The 21,325-nt window shown below is 43.7% G+C and overlaps 1 protein-coding gene across 3 annotated transcripts in view; it reads right to left on the reverse strand.

The window, feature by feature from the left end:
• Positions 1-21,325, reverse strand: part of STXBP5L (syntaxin binding protein 5L) — a 392,773-nt gene that overhangs the window by 145,130 nt on the left and 226,318 nt on the right. For all 3 annotated transcript variants that reach the window (XM_065413820.1, XM_065413813.1, XM_065413804.1), the window contains exon 6: positions 19,481-19,544. In XM_065413820.1, the coding sequence (XP_065269892.1) occupies positions 19,481-19,544 (64 nt within the window). The remainder of the gene's footprint in view (positions 1-19,480; positions 19,545-21,325) is intronic.

Below are 21,325 nucleotides of genomic sequence, written 5' to 3' on the forward strand. Positions count from 1 at the left end.
TTACACACAGTTTGTTGGTTAACTGAGGTTCACACTTGCAGCACTGATAAACTGGCTTTAAGTGATTCACAAATCAGAAGGTTGAGAACAGGTTAAAGAGAAGTTACAGTTTCATTATTTTTTGTTTGTTTCAAGTAAGGAAATAGAAAAAGAATAAAATATAAACTTTAGTGTCAGTGAAGCAACCACAAAGTTCGAGTTGGCTAGGGTGGAGAATGACAGAATAAAAGAGGAGCATAAACACCAAAAATAGTTAGATAAGGAGAAAGGCAAAGAGCGTAAACACCAAAAATGGGAAGCTGCCTAGAGAGCTAAAGAACAAGAATTAGCACACTGGTGGGCACTAGAAGCTGAGAGGTGAAGGATACCCAAGAGGAGAAGAAAGCAGCTGCACACCAATCATCCCTGGAACTGAAAGCGAAGGATACCCAAGAAAACGAGAAGGAAAGGCTGTATGCCCAGAGCATAATGGACAGGGAGGAGCAGATCCCACAGTCCTTAGGTATGCCCTCCATCCAAGGAATGCTCAGCTGGGACAAGCTGTGTCCTACATACAAAGAAACAGATGGCATTGAAGAATACTTTACCACTTTTGAGAGGTTATATGAGGTATAGAAAGTTCCAGAGGACAAGAAAATCCCAACTCTGATTGGTAAGCTCTTGGGTAAAGCATTTAATGTATTTAATGAAATGCCAATTGATCAGGCTTTGAAATATGAGTTTTAAAAGGCTGTATTGCAAAGGTTTCAAATTACTCCTGAAGTGTATAGATTGAAATTTAGAGCCCTCAAAATGCATGACTAGATGAGTCATAGAACATATCAGAATAAATTGTCTGATTTGATAAAAAAATGAGTCAAGGGGAAGGAGGCAGAGAGTTTGATCTCTTTGCACAGAAGCAGCTCCTGAGCATATATTCTGAAGACGTCAGACATGCTATTTGGGATAAATCCATGGACTGTCCAAAAAGCAGTAGATCACGACTGATTCCTACATACAAGCCAGTGACCAATAAGCAAGCCACAGAGGGAACGGTAGAGGCCCATTTTTAAGAGGGGCCCCAATTTTGTCACTGGGGAGAAGCAGGGCAGTTTGGAGCTTAGGTACTCTTCACCCCAGAATAGATCCTGCCTTGGGAATCTCACTCGCAGACCCCCGGTACAGGAGAGCAGTCCATGGTGTTTCATGTGTGATTGCACTGAACACCTGAGGAATAATTGCCCTAAACTGAAAGAAGCTAAGCCCATACTCCATCCAGCCCAGGTTGATGCAGTATCCCAAGAGGTATCTACAGGTTTCCTGATTAAATCTGTGAGGTCTGACCCACAGGAGGTGGACATGGTATTTGTTAAAGCTGCCAAGGTGAATGACAAAGAATGCATTGGGTGGAGAGACACTGATGCACAGATTTCTTTGGTCAGGGAAAGCATAGTCAGACATGCTCCCTGGGGAGAACGCAGAACTCCTAGCATTGGGACTGTCATAACTATAAAGGGAAGGGTAACAGCTCTCCTGTGTACAGTACTATAAAATCCCTCCTGGCCAGAGACTCCAAAATCCTTTTACCTGTAAAGGGTTAAGAAGCTCGGGTAACCTGGCTGACACCTGACCCAAAGGACCAATAAGGGGACAAGATACTTTCAAATCTTGGGGGGGGGGGAAGACTTTTGTTTGTGCTCTTTGTTTTGGTTGTCGTTCGCTCTTGGGACTGAGAGGGACCAGACATCAATCCAGGTTCTCCACAGCTTTCTAACCAAGTCTCTCATATTTCAAACTTGTAAGTAAACAGCCAGGCAAGGCATATTAGTTTTCCTTTGTTTTCTCAACTTGTAAATGTACCTTTTACTAGAGTGTTTATCTCTGTTTGCTGTACTTTGAACCTGAGGCTAGAGGGGAATCCTCTGAGCTCTTTAAGTTTGATTACCCTGTAAAGTTATTTTCCATACTGATTTTACAGAGATGATTTTTACCTTTTTCTTTAATTAAAAGCCTTCTTTTTAAGAACCTGATTGATTTTTCCCTGTTTTTAGATCCAAGGGGGTTGGATCTGTATTCACCAGGAGTTGGTGGGAAAAAGGAGGGGGATGGTTAATTTCTCCTTGTCTTAAGATCCAAGGGGTTTGGATCTGTATTCACCAGGGAATTGGTGAAAGGTTTCTCAAGGCTTCCCAGGGAAGGGAATTAGCTTTGGGAATGGTGGCAGCGGACCAGATCTAAGCTGGTAGTTAAGCTTAGAAGTCTTCATGCAGGCCCCCACATTTGTACCCTAAAGTTCAAAGTGGGGAAGCAGCCTTGACAGGGACGATACAAATTCACTTTACCTTTGGCTAAAGTACCCGTGGAGGGGGAAGCTCTGGAGGGAACACTGAAAGTTGGGCTGCTGGACAGTATTCCAACAGCACTTCTTGTCTATGTCTAAATCGGTTAATATAGTAACTTGCAGCAAAAAGGAATATTGTTTTGTGATCTCAGAAGAAAATTGTGCAGACAACAAAGCTGGGGGAAAGGGACAGCGACAGCCCCAGCCCAGGAGGAGAAATCAATGTGCTTTCAGGTGTGGGAGGGGCCAAGGTAAGCTCCTGCATAGCACAGGCGAGTAGCAAGCATACAGAGTTAAAGGGGGAGGAGTTATTCCCTGTAACTTGGAGAGGCTGTTCAGGTTGTCTATAGCTGGGGCTCTGAAGATGAGAAAGCATCTGTGGTTACATCCTCAAGGGGACCCCAGTGAGGGGAAACAGGGAAAGATTTTTCTGAAGAGGAAGGGGGATTGTACAGGGAAGCATCCATGGGGAAAGATAAAAGCCCTGAGAAACCTTACAAGAACCGGTTGTGCCTGTCCAGCACCATGGGGAGTTAATGTTGCTAGCACATGCTTATGCTTTTGCTGGTCATTTCAGGGCATGAAGAACCTATGATAGGTTAAAGAATAATTTTTTATTGGCCAGGGACACAGAATGGTGTGGAAGACTATTGTGGGTCTTGTGAATTATGTCAAAAGAGAGAGACCTGCAGAACCCAAGAAGTCTCTGTACATTCCTTGCCTGTGATACATGAGGCATTTTATAGGGTAGCATTTTGTGGGTCTTATGCAATGTCCTACCCAAAGGCAGAAAAAAACATATCTTGGTGATAGTGGATTTTGCCACTAGATACTCCAAAGCAGTTGCTCTAACTAAAATACAGGCTGATTCTGTGGTGAAAGCCCTTTTCACTATTTTTAACAGAGTGGGTTTCCCTAAAGAGATTTTATCAGATTGTAAGTCAAATTTCATGTCCCAGCTATTCAAGTTGTGTGGAGTGAAAGAACTAAAGGAGTCCCCATATCACCCAGAAACAAATGGTGTGGTGGAGAGGTTCAATGGGACACTGAAATCAATGTTGGGAATGTATGTGAACAAAAGAGCCAGTGATTGGGATGAAATGTTACCCTACATGTTATTTGCTTATAGGGAGATTCCCTGAGAATCCACGGGGTTTGCCCCATTTGACTTTCTATACAGCAGCAAAGTGAGAGGACCCTAAGTCTCATCGGGGACTCCAGGGAAGAGGACACTGAGGCAGAGGGGGAACCAGGAACTGAATATGTATAGAGGTTCAGGAAGGAGTTAAAAGACATGATGGGGACATGTCAGGGACAGCCAATCCAAACAAAAGACATGGTATGATAAACATACTTGTAAACATTCTTTTGAAGTAGGCGACTTGGAGCTGGTGCTTATCTCTGTGAAAAAATACAAAATGTAGAACTCATGGGAGGGATCTTTTGAAGTGGTAGAAGAGGTGACTGAATGTACATATCATGTTAAAAGACCTCAGAGTAAAGCTATCCCACAGCCGGTGCATGTGAATAGGCTTAAAGGTCATCACAGTAGGGAAGCCATAGTAAGCATGATTTGTTGTAAGCAACAGAGGGTCCTGTGGCACCTTTAAGACTAACAGAAGTATTGGGAGCATAAGCTTTCGTGGGTAAGAACCTCACTTCTTCAGATGCAAGTAATGGAAATCTCCAGAGGCAGGTATAAATCAGTATGGAGATAACGAGGTTAGTTCAATCAGGGAGGGTGAGGTGCTCTGCTAGCAGTGGAGGTGTGAACACCAAGGGAGGAGAAACTGCTTCTGTAGTTGGATAGCAGATGTTAAGGTAGCCATCCTACAGCAAAAAAACATGATTTGTTGTGTTGGAGGGGAAACTACCAAGTCACACCTCATTGCTTTGGTGGCTGAATGCCAAAATGACTCATCACTTGACGGTATTGAAAATACGCAGTGAGTTAAACCTAATTGAAAAGGGAGTACTGTCTGTGCTACAAACACACAAGTGTTTTCCACCAAGCCAGGAAGGAGTCACACGATGACCCATAAGATCATCAATGAGGACTCACTGTTGGCACTCAGCCAGGCATCCCGTACCACTGGCAAGGTACAAGAGCAAATTCACCCTAAGGGCTAGTCTACACTAGCAACGTTAAAGCGCTGGCAACAGTTTTTTCACACCCCTGAGCAAGAAAGTTGCAGTGCTGTAAAGTGCCAGTGTAGACAAGCCCTCAGAAATTCAAAACATGCTGCACCTGGGGGTGATTAAAGAATCTGAGAGTTCCTGGGTGCTTCCAGTTGTCTTGGTCCCCAAGAAAGTTAACTTTGTAAGATTTTGTGTTGATTGTAGGATACTCAGTGCTGTCACTGGTCCAGATACTTATTGTATTCCCAGAATTGATGATATACTGGATATTTTGCCACAGTTAGATATCTTAGCATGTTTGACCCTGTGAAAGGTTATTGGCAGATCACTTTATATGAAGATGCACAGAATCTGCTTTTATTACTGATATGGGACTGTATGAATTCAAAATGTAACCATCTGAGTTAATGAATGTAGTAGCCACTTTTCAGAGGCTGGTCAACCAAGTGTTATATGGATTACAGAACTTCACAAGAGTATGTTGACGATGTTGTAATCTTTAGCAACTCTTGGTCTGATCACAAGAAATACTTGGGGATTGTACTGTTAGAGCTCAAAGAGACAGGCCTAACTGTAAAAGCCTCTGTGTAAGATAGAAACAGCAAAGATTCCTCATTTGGGTCTGCCCTGGCCTGGCTGAGAGCATCCACAACTACATGTTACTTTCCATGTTTATTGTGAACTGTGAATGTATATTCAGGCACTTTATGAATCCATTTCCACAGGCAACTTTCTGGGTTGCTGCTTTGCAAGGAGCCACTGCAGGGCACTGTGGTTAGTGTACACTGTGAATTCTGTACCCAGTAAATATGGAAAACAGGACTTGAGGGCCTCCACAATAGCCACACACCAAGTTCTGTAGCCAAAGACTTGGGTTCCCTTGGTGGGATGATTTAGTTGGGGGTTGGTCCTGCTTTTAGCAGGGGGTTGGACTAGATGACCTCCTCAGGACCATTCCAACCCTGATATTCTATGATTCTATGATTCATTTACTTTGCAACCTCCAAAAAACACTCATCTGCACCAATCGAGATCATTAATTTGTTCAAGTGCAAATCGGACAGCAATCTTTGGGGCATCACAGGTTAACATGAATGGATAGGATGGATCCAGGAATTTAAGCACAGCATGGTTTAGAAGTCCTTCTTTCAGTGACTCAAACACTTTTGGTGTTGCTCTATCCAGACAAACTCACTCTTAGTTACCTGGTATAATGGCACCGCCCTCTCTGAGAAATTTCTTTTACAAATCTTCTGTGGAATCTGCAGAGGCCTAAAAACCACTGTACCTCCTCCAAGTTTGCAGGAACCTTCCAGTCCTTTCTAACATTCAGAGTCTGGGGTTGGGGTTCCAACTATATGTTGGACTATATGTCCCAGGAAGGTGATGGAGCTCTTTGCAAACTGACATTTGTTTCCTGCAAGTTTAAAACCAGATTTCTTTAAAAGCTTCAGAATCCTTCCCACTCCTACCTGATGTTCCTCCCACATTTTGTGGAAACAAATGAAGTCATCTACATATGTGAAGATGTCTTCAGTTCTCAAAACTTGGGTTAGATAATTTACTACCCTCTGAAATGTCCCTGGTGCATCCCTAAGTCTGAAAGTCATTCTGAAGAATTGAAACACCCCACAAGGTTTCAGAAAGGCAGTTTTATCTCAGTTCCAGATGCCACTTTAATCTGATGAGATCGAGATACCAAATCAAAACTAGTGTAATAGTTTGCTCCTGACATTTTATCCAGGGTGTCTGCTGTGTGCAGAAGTGGGTAACTATTCTGAACTGTCAGTGAATTAAATCTCCTGTGGTCAATGCATATCCTCAGTCTCCATTGGGCTTATGTCTACAGGTTGATCCTCATGGGTATTATTGCATGATGACCTGGCTTCACCACAACTTTATTCTGAACCACCAGAGGGAGCAATTCCTCTCTGTCATCCTGCAGGCATGGTAGAGATACCTGTAAGGCCCCAAGAACTGCGCTCTAGTGTCCACACTTCCCCCTACCCCTTTCCAGCAGGAGTGTCTGAATATTGTCCTGGGACAAGTGTGTTTTACTAACATCCCACAGTTTTTGTAAATTTCTCGGATGAAATCCACTCCCAATACAACAGCGCTCAATATATTGGTCAAAACAACAAAAGTCCATTTAGTATGCAGAGACCCCAAGTTCAGTGGGAGCTGTATTTCTTCTGTTATCTGCAGTGGATGATGATTAATAGTCACCAGTTTAACTCCTGCAATTTACATTTTCTTCCTTTTAGCAATGGATGGTCACTGTTGCCATCACTTCTGCTGCTGAATCTGCCCCATCCAATGCTGCTTGCAGGGATGATCCTGCTACCAGCAGCCTTCGTTCACAAGTGCCTGCTACTCCTTCTTGGCATCATCTAGTAACTTGTCCATACACTTTGACATTGTGTCCCAATTTGAAAAAGTTTAGCAAGCGAAAAGAGCTTGACAGTTTGCAGTTCTGAAATGCAAACCTGAGGATGAATAAACCTTTCCCCAAATAAATCTAGTGTCCTTGCATCTCTATTTTTAGAAGTGGATGTAGACTGGCCTTGTCTTCCCTTCTCATTTAATTATCACTACTAACGTTCCTGGGGTTGAGTGTGAATAAAAATACTCATGACCCTGGGAAGGAACTTGGTATCTCTTCTCTTTTGGCAGTGGGTGGCAGAGAGGAAGGAGTTTGCCAAAGGATTCTGGTCGCTCTAAGATGGCTTCATTAATGGGTTAAAATGACTCTAGCAGGTCCTGCAGTATATAAAATATCCACTAACTTATGTGGATTGAATTAAACCAGTTCCATCTGTCTACTTCGGGAGCTCGGGACCTTTTCATAAACTCTTGTTATGTCTTGTAATCATCAGAAACCAGGAAGGATGATTCAGAAACTGGAGAATATGAAGAAGTGTTTATTCAATGGTGGCAGCATAGTATCCACCTGTTTTGATAGCTGCAGAACCTCCCTCCCAGACAGGCCACATATTGGAGGTGTAAGTTCCACTGCTTGCTTGGTACCTGGATTAGTACCAGGATCAGTACCAGGTAGAATCTGGTGCCTTGATGGAGACTGAGCGGTAGGGAGGGTCTAGGAGATGAGGACCTGGAGTCTGGAGGGATACCCTATGGAGTCCAAAAAAACAATTGCTGGATATGGAACAAGGACTGAACCCCAAGGCATTCTGCCACTGGACCTGCTCCTGAGAGATCGCCAGTGCCGTGAGCTCAATCTACACAAGGATGAATGAAGGGAAACCTCAGACCTTCTGTAATGGGATCTCAGTGTGTAAGATCCCACTTCCGACTCCAACAAGGAGAAGTATAGTCTGAGGGCCAAGGCCCTGTAGTACTGGGTGGTGTAGTAGGAGGCTGGGACCTGGATCGACAAGAAGTAGGTGGTACAGGGAAGCATCAGCAGCTTTCCTGATGATGGTACTGTTCATCTGCCCAGCTGAACAGCAGAGCTTTTGGCTACTGTTGTTACTGAAAACCAATGGTGCTGAGTGTGTTGGTACCAAGGATGATATAGGTACTGAAGCTTGCATCACAGGAAGGCTGGAACCTCGATGTCTTGCAGCAAAGGTGAGTCTGGAACTGAGAGGCAAAGGAGATCCCTGACCACCACACATGCCTCAGACATCGTCAATACCAAGAAGGTGGAATGAACTGAAGTGTGCACAAAGATGAAATTGATGTCATAGAAGGTCCCAGCAATGGAGTTGATCTTGACAGTACTGAAGTTAGTGCCAGAGTCAAGGACTCCACATTGCTAGTTGAAGTGTGCTGTACCCAGGACTGCCTAGCTAGTGCAATGCTCTAACCTTAGTCCCCACCTTTCTTCCATGAGACTCTGTTGGAGGCCTTGCCCTCCTGGATGAAGAGGACTTCTTCTGGCTAGAAGAGTACAAAGCACCTGATTTCTTCTGCCATTTGTGTGGTAGGGGAGAAAGAAAATGGTGTCTTCTCTCTGGCTCCCTCTGATGAGGGGATAGGGCCAAGTTTGGTGGTGCGCTCCTTGGCAGAGTAGAGTCTGAGTCCCTGTGTACTGAGTGGCTGGGTTCCAATTGGAGTGCAGAGCAGCTTCTATATGGAGCCCTACCTTCTTAGACTTCTTCGTTCTGGTCTTAAACCCCCTGCAGATAGAGCACCGATGCCTAAGGCATCCTTCTCCCAAACACGTTAAACAAGGTGAGTGAGGATTGTTGACTGGAATAGACTTGTTACAGCAGAACAGCGCTTACACCCTCGAGACTTAGGCATGTCTCGGTACCGAGCTTGAAAAGCTCCAAACAAAACAAAAACCTAGCAAAAATTTGTCAAAAATAATAGTTACATTAAACTAACCTAACTATATACAACAATAACTTTTAGGGAAAAAATCTCTTTTAAGAGAAAGGGAAAGGAGTGTGACAAGCACACACATTCCGATTACTGATCACAGGTGGTGAGAAAGAACTGAGAGGGATTGGGGCAGCTTCATCCTTTATACCTTCGGCTGGCAGCATGAGTTTGCGGAAGGCACATGAATGCCCTGATGGGCATTGCTACAGGAAAAAAATCTCCGGCTTTGATGCACTGGGTGTGCACACACCTGGCGTGGAATGGCCTTGTGCAACACATCTCAAAGAAGAATGAAGGATATATAATTCCGATAGAACTTGGATTGATAACAATCACAGAAAATTATGTACTACATCTAAATTGTGCCTATTTTACTTTAGCTATACTAATCTTCTTTCAAATATTTAGTATATTAGATGGCTTCTAGTAAGGCTTCTAGTGTGAAAAAAATCATGGCTTACTTGCTAATTTTTTTTCTATACTATAATATGTCTGGCAACCTCCACTATTGTGTTGTATTACTTCCACTGAGAAAAATATGAAGGCAGCTCATAGCTGTCAATCATGGAAACAGGTTCCCCCATTTCCCATGGCTGCAGACAAAACTTTCCATAGCATAACTGAGTTACTGAAAACAACCAAGGCCAAACTAAACAGTCATCAAATTAAAGTCTTATTCATTTATTGATATTCCCCTCATTTCTGTATCCTCTCTCTCTAAATACATTTCATAAGAAGAGTGAGACAGACAAATCTAGTAGAAAATCAATTAGAATGTAAGCCGATTTTTTCTCTCTTCTAAACTGGTATGTCTGGTAATCCTGCACAACTGAGAAATAACCAGCAGTGATACATTCCCTAAAGAATGAGGGCAGAGAAGTAAGATAATGGAATAGGAGAAAAAGAATAATTAAAATGATCCATCTCCTGGCCCCTGCTGAAGAGAAGGATTAAATTATTGCTCTAGTACAGCACACAACACTATTCATTTGAATGACATAATTGCCAAGACTGTGATATGAAGTTTTCAGTTTTTGGAGAAGATGTGAAGACTGGCCTACTTAGATACCCTGCAGTTTCCTTCCAGTATAGGTGAATCTTTTTCAGCTGAGAATCTGCCATGTACATGGAAGAGTGGGCTTGCAGATTCTGGAGAGGAATCAGACTTCTGGACTTGTAAACCTCCATTATGCACTGTTTATCCATCCGGTGATAGTGGCTGCAGCTGCTTTCTTTTCATGACCATGTGTATTCTAGGTAATAAATAGGAAGAAGGATGTTCTTTATTGAGGATTTGGGAAGAATGATAGAACGATGTCCTAAGGCCTGTGAAATCTTGTTGGCAGTTTGGAATGCTTCTTGTTTAAATATTTGATAAAAATGCAGCTTTATTGGATTGAAAAATAGAGGGACATTGTGTTTAGCATCAAGTATTTCACCCATTAATTCCTGGAACACAGTATTCTATTAATATTCCAGGTGAAAATTCCCGCAATCCTATTAGGTCCAATTCTTTTTATAGCCATGAAAAAACTCACTATATGAGGCTGGATAATACAAGCTGGTATATAAATTTAGGGCTAATATCTCCAACTTTAAGAATTGAGGCCAAAATCCAAGCTGTGCTAGTGGAATTCTAGAATATCTGTTATTCTTGCTCTAATCAGATCCATAAGGACTCTACATCACAGTAAATGAGAGGAGACATCCTGTTCAGAAAGCATGTAAACTGGATAGTGAACACACTGTCTCTCTGAAACTGGCAGCACTGCCTGGCAACTCTGGAGCAGTGGCTCGTGGCTGACTTGGTCCATAGCCACAGCTTAGATGGATAGTGAGGGGTTGAGATGGAGTCTATATGACCAGAATGTTGGGAGCATTGGAAGAAAGCAGCAACACGAGTAGTTTAGAAGATTTGGTGCAGGAGTATGTAGTGCAAAGCAAGTAGTGTGTGAGGTAGCAAGATCAGGCTGGTACAGAGGGCACCTGTTAGGATGGGAGTGGTGGTTGCAGCATCAGCGGCAAGTGAAGCCAAGGATCCAGCAGGGGAAAGTGAGCAGTGGAGCCCCTGAGAGGTGCTGCTGGAGTACGAGTCCTGCCCCACTTCAACATGCTGGATGATTTAACTGGAGGTGAGAGTGGTAGTCATTCCAGTTGAATATTAGCTACTAATGGAGAACTGACTGGTGGGGCCAGTGCAGGCAGGGCCCTCAGAGTTGCCAAAGCAAAGTCAGTAAGGGAAGTTGCAGGCATAGGCGCCGACTCCATGGGTGCTCTGGGGCTGAAGCATCCATGGAAAGAAATGGTGGGTGCTGAGCGCCTCCCAGTGCCTCCCTCCCACCATGGATCAGCTGTTCAGCAGTGTGCAGGAGGTGCTTGGGGGAGGCAGAGGAGCAAGGGTGGGGTGCGCTCGGGGAAGGAATGGGGCGGGAAGAGGCAGGACGGGGTGGGGCCTTGGGGGAAGGGGCAGAGTGGGGGCGGGGCCTGGGGCAGAGGGGGGGCATCCAGCACCCCCTGGAACAGTAGAAAGTCAGCGCCTCTGGTTGCAGGGGCTTGGGACTCTCTTGCCATGAGGCAGAAGGCAAAGTGGTCAAGACATCAGTAGTGCTTGAACTATGTGTATGTATGAGATTTCCTTCCCCTGTTGATAATCTGTTAGGCAGTTCTGATAATGTCTCTTTCTCTTCATCCCTTTTGGTTTGGGAAATTTTGGTGTGTTTAGGGTATGTGGGCTCTGGACTGCTCCTGTGGAGGCAGAAGCCAATCTAATGCCAGGAGAGTGGTGAAGAGTCCACACAGTCACAGAAGGAGGAATCACTCAGGAAGCAGTTGCAGTAGCGGAGAGCAGGTAGTGTATATGTGCTTGTGTGAATCTTGTGTGACTCTAATTAAAGGACATGGACAAAGAGGGTCCAAGCAGATCCAGTTTTAGCTGAGATTATTATAATATGACAACAAGCTAAAAGGTGTAGTCATACAGCCTCTGTTGGACTCATCCTTTTCCATCTTTGGTCCAACCAAAATTATAGACTTCATAACCCCTTATATCCATGGCGAGGGAGGTCCTGCAGAGGCCCAGACATTACCTCCCATTAAAATCTTGACAGTATCCTGTATACCAGCTCCCACTCTATTATTTTTGGCAGAGGCAGTTAAGGGGGTTATAGAGTTCACTTTACCTGACAGACCCTCAGCTTCACCAATTTTATCATTAGGTACTTGTCCTGCCTATACCTTGAGTTCTCTGGTTCATTATCCGATTCATAACTTTAAGCAAGAACCAGCTAACGGGGAGAGGGGATAGCTCAGTGGTTTGTGCATTGGCCTGCTAAACCCAAGGTTGTGAGTTCAATCTTTGATGGGGCCATTTAGGGAACTGGGGTAAAAATCTGTCTGGGGATTAGTCCTTCTTTGAGCAGGGGGTTAGACTAGATGACCTCCTGAGATCCCTTCCAACCCTGATATTCTATAATGCCTCCTGTGAATCACAGACTGGATAACCCTCTCATTATAAAGTGTCTAATAGACACTTGGATCTTTCTTTCATACATACCCTGAGAATGTTCATTCCCCATGATCCCTACATGGAAAAAATACTGCTTCTTCACCAGCAGAGCCTGTTCTCCACTGTGAGCACTGTCTGTCTATAGGCAAGTTAAGAGATATGCTGTTTAAAGGCATTTCAGAAATAAAAGAATCTTTATTTGATTTCAAGGTTATGCTGGGAATGCAGTGATTATGGCAGGTTTGGCTAGAGTCCAACAATTCTAAGAGAAGTATTTCCCCAAAGTGCTCTCATTAGTATCTGCTAACCCAAACAGGATATTTGGCACCCCCTCTGTTCCAGAACATCTAGATGACATTGGTGTTGGATCTATGTCCATCAATACTGAGCCTGGTACATCTGCAAATATGATGGCAACTCTATTCCTTCTGTATCTCTGAAGTTAGTAAGCAGTAGCATGAGTCTCCACACATTGCTTCATCCTCCCAACCTGGTTTAATTTAAAGTACCCGTGATCTAAAACTAAGAATTCTAAGCACTTCTGGTTTGTGGCCCTGGTTTTTAAAAATGTCTCTAGGGAGAAGGCTGAGTCAAGGTCTGTTTGCAACACCATCTGTGTGTGTTACTGGAACAAGCAGTGTTTTATTCTCTACCCAGAAACCAGATTTTAAAGGTAACAAGGTTCTCTAATTTCAGTTCTCAAGAAAGAGGAGAGTGTAAAGACTTGTGGGCAGTGAAGAAAATCCAGATTTTGAGAGCTCTTCTTAGCTAGAGAGGCTATCTGATAGAAAAGGTCAAAAGGATGCAGTCTAGAAATCATTTTTGTTCCTTTTAACAACAAAATAAATGATCAGGTCACCCAAGCAAAACCAGTTGGGCTATATCCCATTTTTTGCCAAATGACCTGGCCTCAGACCCTGTTGTTCAGGATCTATAAACCATCCAGAAGGTTGAAGATCACAATCAGGGCCGGCTCCAGGCACCAGGCACCCAAGCTGGTGCTTGGGGCGGCACCTGGAGGGGGCGGCGCGGCGCTCGGGCCGCCGGGGAGAGCGGGGCCACAGCCGGGCTCGCCGCCCTCCCCCCGGCGCTCTGGCCGCCCTCCCCCCCGCCGCCGGGGGGAGAGCCGAGCCCCAGCCGGGGCTCGCCGCCCTCTGGCCGCCGGGGGGAGAGCCGAGCCCCAGCTGGGGCTCGCCGCCCTGCCGCCGGCGCTCTGGCCGCGGGGGGGGGAAGAGCCGAGCCCCCGCTGGGGCTCGCCGCCCTCCTCCCAGGGCTCCGGCCGCCCTCTCCCCCCCGGCGCCCTGCCCCCGGCCGCCGGGGGGAGAGCTCGCCGCCCTCTCCCCCCCGGCGCCCTGCCCCCGGCCGCCGGGGGGAGAGCGGAGCCCCCGCCGGGGCTCGCCGCCCTCTCCCCCCCGGCGCCCTGCCCCCGGCCGCCGGGGGGAGAGCGGAGCCCCCGGCGGGGCTCGCCGCCCTCTCCCCCCCGGCGCCCTGCCCCCGGCCGCCGGGGGGAGAGCGGAGCCCCCGGCGGGGCTCGCCGCCCTGCCCCCCCTGGCGCCCTGCTCCCGGCCGCCGGGGGGAGAGCTCGCCGCCCTGCCCCCCCTGGCGCCCTGGTCCCGGCCGCCGGGGGGAGAGCTCGCCGCCCTCTCCCCCCCGGCGCCCTGCCCCCGGCCGCCGGGGGGAGAGCGGAGCCCCTGCCGGGGCTCGCCGCTCCCCCCCCGCGGAGCCGGCCCTGATCACAATCCTGGGAGAATTAGGTCTAATCACAAAGCTAATGGTGCAGTTTTTCATGGCAATTTTTCCATTGAAGCCCTAGAAAGGGAGGTAGATTGACTAGATAGGCCTGGTAGTAAAACCTCTATCAAAAGTATGTCATGTAATACTGCTAGCCTTAAAAGTAAATCCTAGGATTTGGATGTTAGGAATAATGTATTTGTTTGATTTAGTTTTCCTCCAAGAAACCTGACTTTCAAAGGATGAGTCCTTATATCTACAGAACTTTCAATCCTTTTTAAAAGGAGGTGTTGCACATGCAAAGAGAGAAAGACTGGCCTTTCTTGCTTCTACGAAGTTAAGTGTCATAACTTGAATGTTAACACCTGGTAACCTATTTGTAGGCCAATCGTATTATTTTCACAGATAAATCTATTCTATTACCATTAATGTTCAATTTCCCACTTTGCGCTTTCCTTTCTACAATGAAGCTTGAATCTTTTATTGACCTGTTAATTCAGAATATTTCTATCAGAAATCTTTGCTCTTTTGGGAGATTTTAATGCCCAACTGTGTTCTGAGGATATTCTTTCCTCCAACTCAGTTAATGGGATGTTATCTTCACTTCCCCCATGACATTCTAAAGACAAAGTGAGAAATTCCTCAGGCTATACTACTGAGGGGAAAATCTCTGGCAATGGTGCAAGCGGCGTGCACACACCTAACATAGAATGGACATGAGCAAGCACTCAAAGTAGAACTGAAGCATTTCAGAGAATGCTACCAGGGAGATCTTGGGCTTTAATCACTTCCCAAATCAAGCTTTGCCTCACAGAGCTCTTAGGAGCCAGTTAATTCACACCTGCCATCCTATGACCCAGAACTAGAAGCTCAACTCTGACAGGACTCCACTACAGGGATCTGACTGTTGGAACTCTGGGGTCCTGACTGGTTCCCTGCTTCTATTTAAACAAAGCACAGGAACAGGAAATTGTCCATGCAATGGGGTTTCTCCTGCTTAGGACTGCATCCCTTGCACTACTTGCTCCTACTGCCTGACTCTGGTCTCCTGGTAACCTGACCCTGCCTGTCTCCTGACATTGGATTCTCCGTTTGCCCTCAGGCATATCTCAGACTCTGATCTCCTGGTATCTGACCTGACCTGGGTCCTGACTCCTGCTCAGGTCAGAGCTCCCATGTCCCAGTTGTGACATGGTATTACTGCTATTTCTTCTCACAGATGTTTTGCACAGATTTCCTCAGGATGGTGAAGGGGAAGGAAGACGTTGAGTACGTGGCCCTAGCTAAAACATCTGCAAGGTTTTGTTACAAGAAGAGTGTGGTTGTAGTGCAGAGAAAACATAACAGATTATCAGACATTCCCTCAGTATGCTTACGAGGTGGGGATACTTCTGAACATGCAACAATACTAGCATTCCTGTAGTAGCCTGAATAATTTCTGCCTTCTCCAGTACCTATCAGAAACACCAAGATTGACAGGTATATTGTGAAATGTAGTTTAATGTTAACCTGCAAAACATAGGCAAAAGTCCTCACTCCACTACCATTAACAACATACCTATATAGTGTAGTTGTCTGTATATTGTTATCTTGTTGATGGCTTGTTTTGTTGCTGAGAATATCCAACTCTTTGCACAATAGGATTATTTATGATCATTCTAAATTTTACCCAGATGGTATTTTGAATGAAGAACATCTAGATAGCAGGCAATGTTCTGGCTATTTGTATCCTGCATGCATTCTGCAAAAACTGGGAATGTGTTCCTAGGTCTTTAAGGAAGATATATAAATATTTTTGTTGACCATTATTATATAAGCTCTTAGGAGGTGTAGCTAATGGTCATAATTAATATTTTTAATTTTATCTTTTGATATTTTATATAGCAACTGTTACTAAGAAGCTCTACATCTTAAAGTACTTCCAAGGATTCAGAATTATGACAGTGTCCTATAGCAGCACATTAATACCGGTTATGGAACATCAAAGGATGTTAATACAGATATTTTAATTCAGCTCAACAGTTCTGCATCTCTCACTATATACAGTTATTATGTTTAGATTCATATTTCTTTTTGTTGTTTGATGGATTGACTTTGATTCTTGAATGAATGCTTTAGTGGGAAGCTATTAAAACAGGAGAAGTTCTAATCTTTATTATGGAACAACAATAATTATAATTGAAGCTGGTTTCCTATTATCCAGACTTTCTCACGAAAAAGAATCCAATCTCCTGAAATTTCACTTGTCACATGTCATCACAGGGTAGAATTCTGTGAAATCTGGGGGGAGGGGGGAATCAAGTGATTTAGTTGGGGATTGGGTCCTGCTTTGAGCAGGAGGCTGGACTAGATGACCTCCTGAGGTCCCTTTCAACCCTGATATTCTATGATTCTAGCTCATCTGGGAATTCCTTTAGCAGATGAAGCAATTTTGCACTTTTGACTTCTTTCTAGCTCAGGGATGTCAAGTTCCCGCTAATAGCTCTGTCCACTACAAGGTTAAAACATCTCCTTAGTGACACTCCACTTCTCCTGGTGTATTGCTGATATATGCTTTGTCCATGCTAGTACATTGCAATAACAGGAGGAATGTCGTGCCAAGCCCCCTGAAAAAAAGAACACTTCTTTCCTGTTGAACTAGGAACATCTGTTCAGATAAGCCATTGTAGCTTATATTTGATGTGACTAGTATTTAGTGGCCTGTCAATAAAAGGCTGAAATTCCACCAGAGCTAAACTAATTGTTCTTAACTCTAGCAGATTTATGCTCTGAGTTCTTTCCTGGCCTGACCACTGGTTGGGGACCAGGGTCTTCTCACTCATGTTGATCAAACTCATGGGTTTTGAACTACATAATGACCATCTGGGCAGCTTGCTGGACTCTTATACACAAGATGTCCAAACATGAAAAAGGAGATACAGTCAGCACCAGGATTTCCATGAACATTTAGAAAGAAGGTTAGAGACCAAAAGGAAGAATTTTGTCCTAGTAGTATTCATATTGGTAACACAAATTAAATTAACATCCATAACGATGGAGGCAGGGACAAAAAGGGATGTGGAGAATAAAAACATCCACAAGATCTGTCAATGTAAGGCAATCCCCGGTGGAAAGAGATGCTAATGTGGATGCCAGGGTTTCCATCCTAAATTTATCTTCCTGGTGCTCTTGTTTAATGATCTGAAGGGCTTGTACAGTTCAAAGTCCCCAGTTCTTATTGTGGACCTCCTATGCCTATAAGAGAGTACATAATTATACTAATCTCCATGAAAGAAGTACTGGCTTTCTGATTCCTATCTGTTGGAGAACACTGCTCATGTTGTTGTTCTTAGGGGGCCTGTGGAGTTTGCTGTTATTTTATTAATTATAACAATTATTATTGTTGTATTCCAGTAGCTTTTTCAGGCTCTAACTGATATCAGGGTGCCATTGTGTTAGGTGTTACATATGCACATAATAATAAAATATCCTTGCTCTGAAGAGCTTTTAATCTGAATAGACAAGACAAAGGGTAGGAGAAAAGGAAATACAATCATTCCCATTTTACAAATGAGGAACTAAGACACAGAAAGGTTAAATGTAATGCCCACGGTCATACAGGAGGTCGGTGAGGCAGCTGGGACTGAACTCAGATCTCCTGATTTACAGTCCAGGACCTTAACTACAAGACCAAACTTTCTTATATTTGAGTTGGATGAAGTGTTAGTATGGAGTGACCTCAGCAGAGTATCTCCTGTACCCATCTGTTCCTGATATGCTTAGCCAGATGGGGAGAAAACAGAGTTATCTCTACCTGTTCTCTGGCCCAGGAGGCTATGGTCCAAGTCCTGGGAAACTTTCACAGGTTTGATTGGGATCTGAGGTGAAATCCTCATGAGAGCTCCCCCCTCTAGTGGATCTGCTCCACTGTCTGGCCTTAGATTAGGAGAGTTTCCCCTTAAACTGCTTTTGCCAGAGTTACAGGGAGGTTTCTGCCTTACTACCATTACGAGTAGCTCACAAACCAAAAAAAGCACAGTTGACCATATCCTGGTCCAATACTCCTATTTTGTGTTGTTCCCGTGCATAATGCAGCTCTAAAGACAGCAGATCTGGGTACTCAACACTTACAAAAATAATGCCACTTACTGAGGTAGTTGAATATAGACTTGCTGGTAGAAGCCTAAGTTTAGACACACCTTTTTTAAAATCTTGCTTTTCTGATTGCTGGGAAACTTCTACTTGTTGAGGCTAGTGTCTTACTACCTCATCAGGAAGAATCACCAACTCCTTCTGGAGGTCTCTGGGGAGGTAATTTCTCATTGGCTTGGCTGGCTCAGCCTGGAGGCCAACAAGCTATTTTAACAGAGTAGTGGCCTCAAATTCTGTTCGAAAAAACATCTCCTGAGTGTCCTAGTCAGATTTAACTAGGGTAACCAGATGTCCCGATTTTATAGGGACAGTCCCAATTTTGGGGGCTTTTTCTTATATAGGCGCCTATTACCCACCACCCCCTGTCCCGATTTTTCACACTTACTATCTGGTCACCCTAGATTTAATGGATTCTGGTTTGGATAACTCACCCTCTTCATGGGACAAATTTCAGGGGCAAAAAAGGGAAGGCTACACTAAAGTATGTTTTGTTTTTTGTTTTTTTCCCCCTCAGTGGCTTTGATCTTTGATCTTATGTATCATCCTGCTAAGAGGAGAAGAACAAAGATTCAAAGGTCCAGACTTTTATGGAGGATAAACCTCTGTCCAAAGCACAAAGGTCAGGAGAGTGAATGGAGAGAAGGGAGCCAGTAGGGACAGATCTAGAACCAAAAGCTTCTAATGGGATGGAGGAGGGCCTAGAGTATGATGCAGAGCCATTAGAACTGGAGAAAGGTAGCGACAGAGGGGGGAACTGGCCACACTAGCATGAGCTCTGAAATTGCCTGCCTGTCTGAGGAACTGGAGTCAGGAGCTGGGCTTGTGGGGTACTTGGCTTCCATGATTGACAGCTCTTTGCTGTCTTCATCTCTGTTCACAAATAGCAGCAAGCTCCAATTATAGAATATTGCCATCAATATTCTCGTCAAAGACAATAATTCATAAATGTGCCCATTGTAATACATACTTGGTCAAATTCTGAAGTCTTCACACAGTTTATCTCATTTTTACTCAGGAAAAACTCCCATTCAGTCAACAGTAGCTTTGCTTGAATGAGGACTTCAAAATATAGCATATTTTTTAAACCATAATATTCTTCTCAGTACAGCAGAAAGGGAATTACAATATTTTCCAAAAGTTTTCCCAGGCAATATTTTAGAGTGACCTCAGGATCGTATAATGGAGGCAAGTGATTAAGTAGTGAATGAGTGAAATGGAAAAGCTGCTTAGGTCAGGGAGAGCTATGAAATGTAAAAATATTTTACATAATTAAAATATTTTACATCATTGGTTACTGTACTCACTTTTCCCTCATCTCGTGGGCTATCACTTAGGTGTACAACTGGGCCAGGGTGAGTCTTTGTGGATCTGCAAAACAAAATCAATTCAAAACAATGTAAATTCTTTCAATAAAAAAGGAGATTTATGTTAGATGTTAGGTATGTTAGAGACAAGGCATCCCAAAACTGTTTGGAAAATCACCATGGTGGAGGATACTTGCACACAATCAACAACAAAAGACCTTGCCCCTTATGTAGAATCATGTATTATACTATAAATTCCAGTTATCCTTTCTAACACATGGTAAGTTTGAAGCCCAGGAACAATTTAGATAAATGTGTGTAACAGCCATTAAAAAAACCTATTTTTGCATATGAAAGCATACATTCTGCATACATATAAATGGATATAAATTGTTATATGAGCGATGCTTTCATACTATATTATGTCTAATTACACGATGAGTGAACACCCTCATTCAGAATTAAAGTGCCCTTAATTTGATTTATTTTAATTCACTTCCAAAGTGACTTTAAACTAAACTTAATTAAAGCCACTTTAATTCTGAACAACAGCATCCACACAGGGATTTAATGTGGTTTAACTAATCCACTTCAAAATCACACCTGTAGTTAATTCGGATTAAATTTCCTGGATGTCCCTGTGTAGATAAAATGTTAGCCTCTCTCTGTTATTACTATCCATTTTATTTGGCAGACCTCTTTCATTTTGTTCCAGCTTTATTATTTTAGTCTGGCAAATATGTAACTGAGTCTTACCGACCCATTTTTCCATAACAAGCAACTCTTCCCCCTATAGCAGCAATCTCTTCTTCAATCCCTGTTAATATAGTGAATATCAGTTTGCAGATCTTTTATTTCAGGTAATATAATGCATTGGTATCTGCTTGCATTGGCTGTAGAGAGGGACTTATCTATTTCCTCTTTGCCCACTTTGGTTGCCATATTACTATCTTTGTCATGCAGCGAGAAAGGCTCTTCTTCAAAATCCAATTATCTATTTTACTTTCTAAAATTATTTTAAGTTTTTTTTCAGGGTTGCTATCAGATTTTTTTTTTCCTGCATAGGGATGGTTTTCAGAGGTGATGGAAACAGATATTCTTGCTGCCTTCTTGGACTATGGAGCCTAGGGGCTTGATTCTCCTCTTATTTATATCATTGTAAGTCAAAAGTATCTCAACTGAAGTCATCAGTTACATCTCTGAAACACCTTTGCAAGTGTGATGAAAATTAGGTTCTATGTGTTCTTACTTACATGTTCCACCTCTCCCCACCACAATAGAGGCCATATTATAAATTGTTACAACTATCTCTGTGAATTAAGCAACACAATCTGCATAACCAAACATTTTTAAGCAAAATGATTACATTACTTAGACTATATTTTAGGAAGATTTCTCTAAAAATGATCAAGACACCAAAAATAAGAAAACTCTTTAAATCTAACCTTTTCAGCATTCCCTCTGTGTGCACAATGGACTCACTCTATGCCCTAAATGGATCCTGTGCCTTATGTATTTCCATATAACATTGTTCTCTGTGATATTATACTGTATTTATATTATGCACCCATTACTTAAGCTTTTAGTGCATTTTCACCCTTAAACATAATTAAAATAAATATTAACCACATAGGGATAGATTCACTAGGGGATTTAGGGACTTAACTACCATTTTAAATCCCAGATTTAGGAACCACTGGCATTTACAAAACCTCCACTCAGTTGCTGCCTAGCCCTTTAGGCATTGCCTAAGTTTTTGCAGTAAAAGTTCCCTGTGCACCTATGCTTCTGCCTCTGGGCATGTGCACTGCTGCCTTGCTCTAGGCGCTCAGATGCCTAGGCCCC

This window comes from Emys orbicularis, chromosome 1 (assembly GCF_028017835.1).
Source record: "Emys orbicularis isolate rEmyOrb1 chromosome 1, rEmyOrb1.hap1, whole genome shotgun sequence".
Lineage (NCBI taxonomy): Eukaryota > Metazoa > Chordata > Testudines > Emydidae > Emys > Emys orbicularis.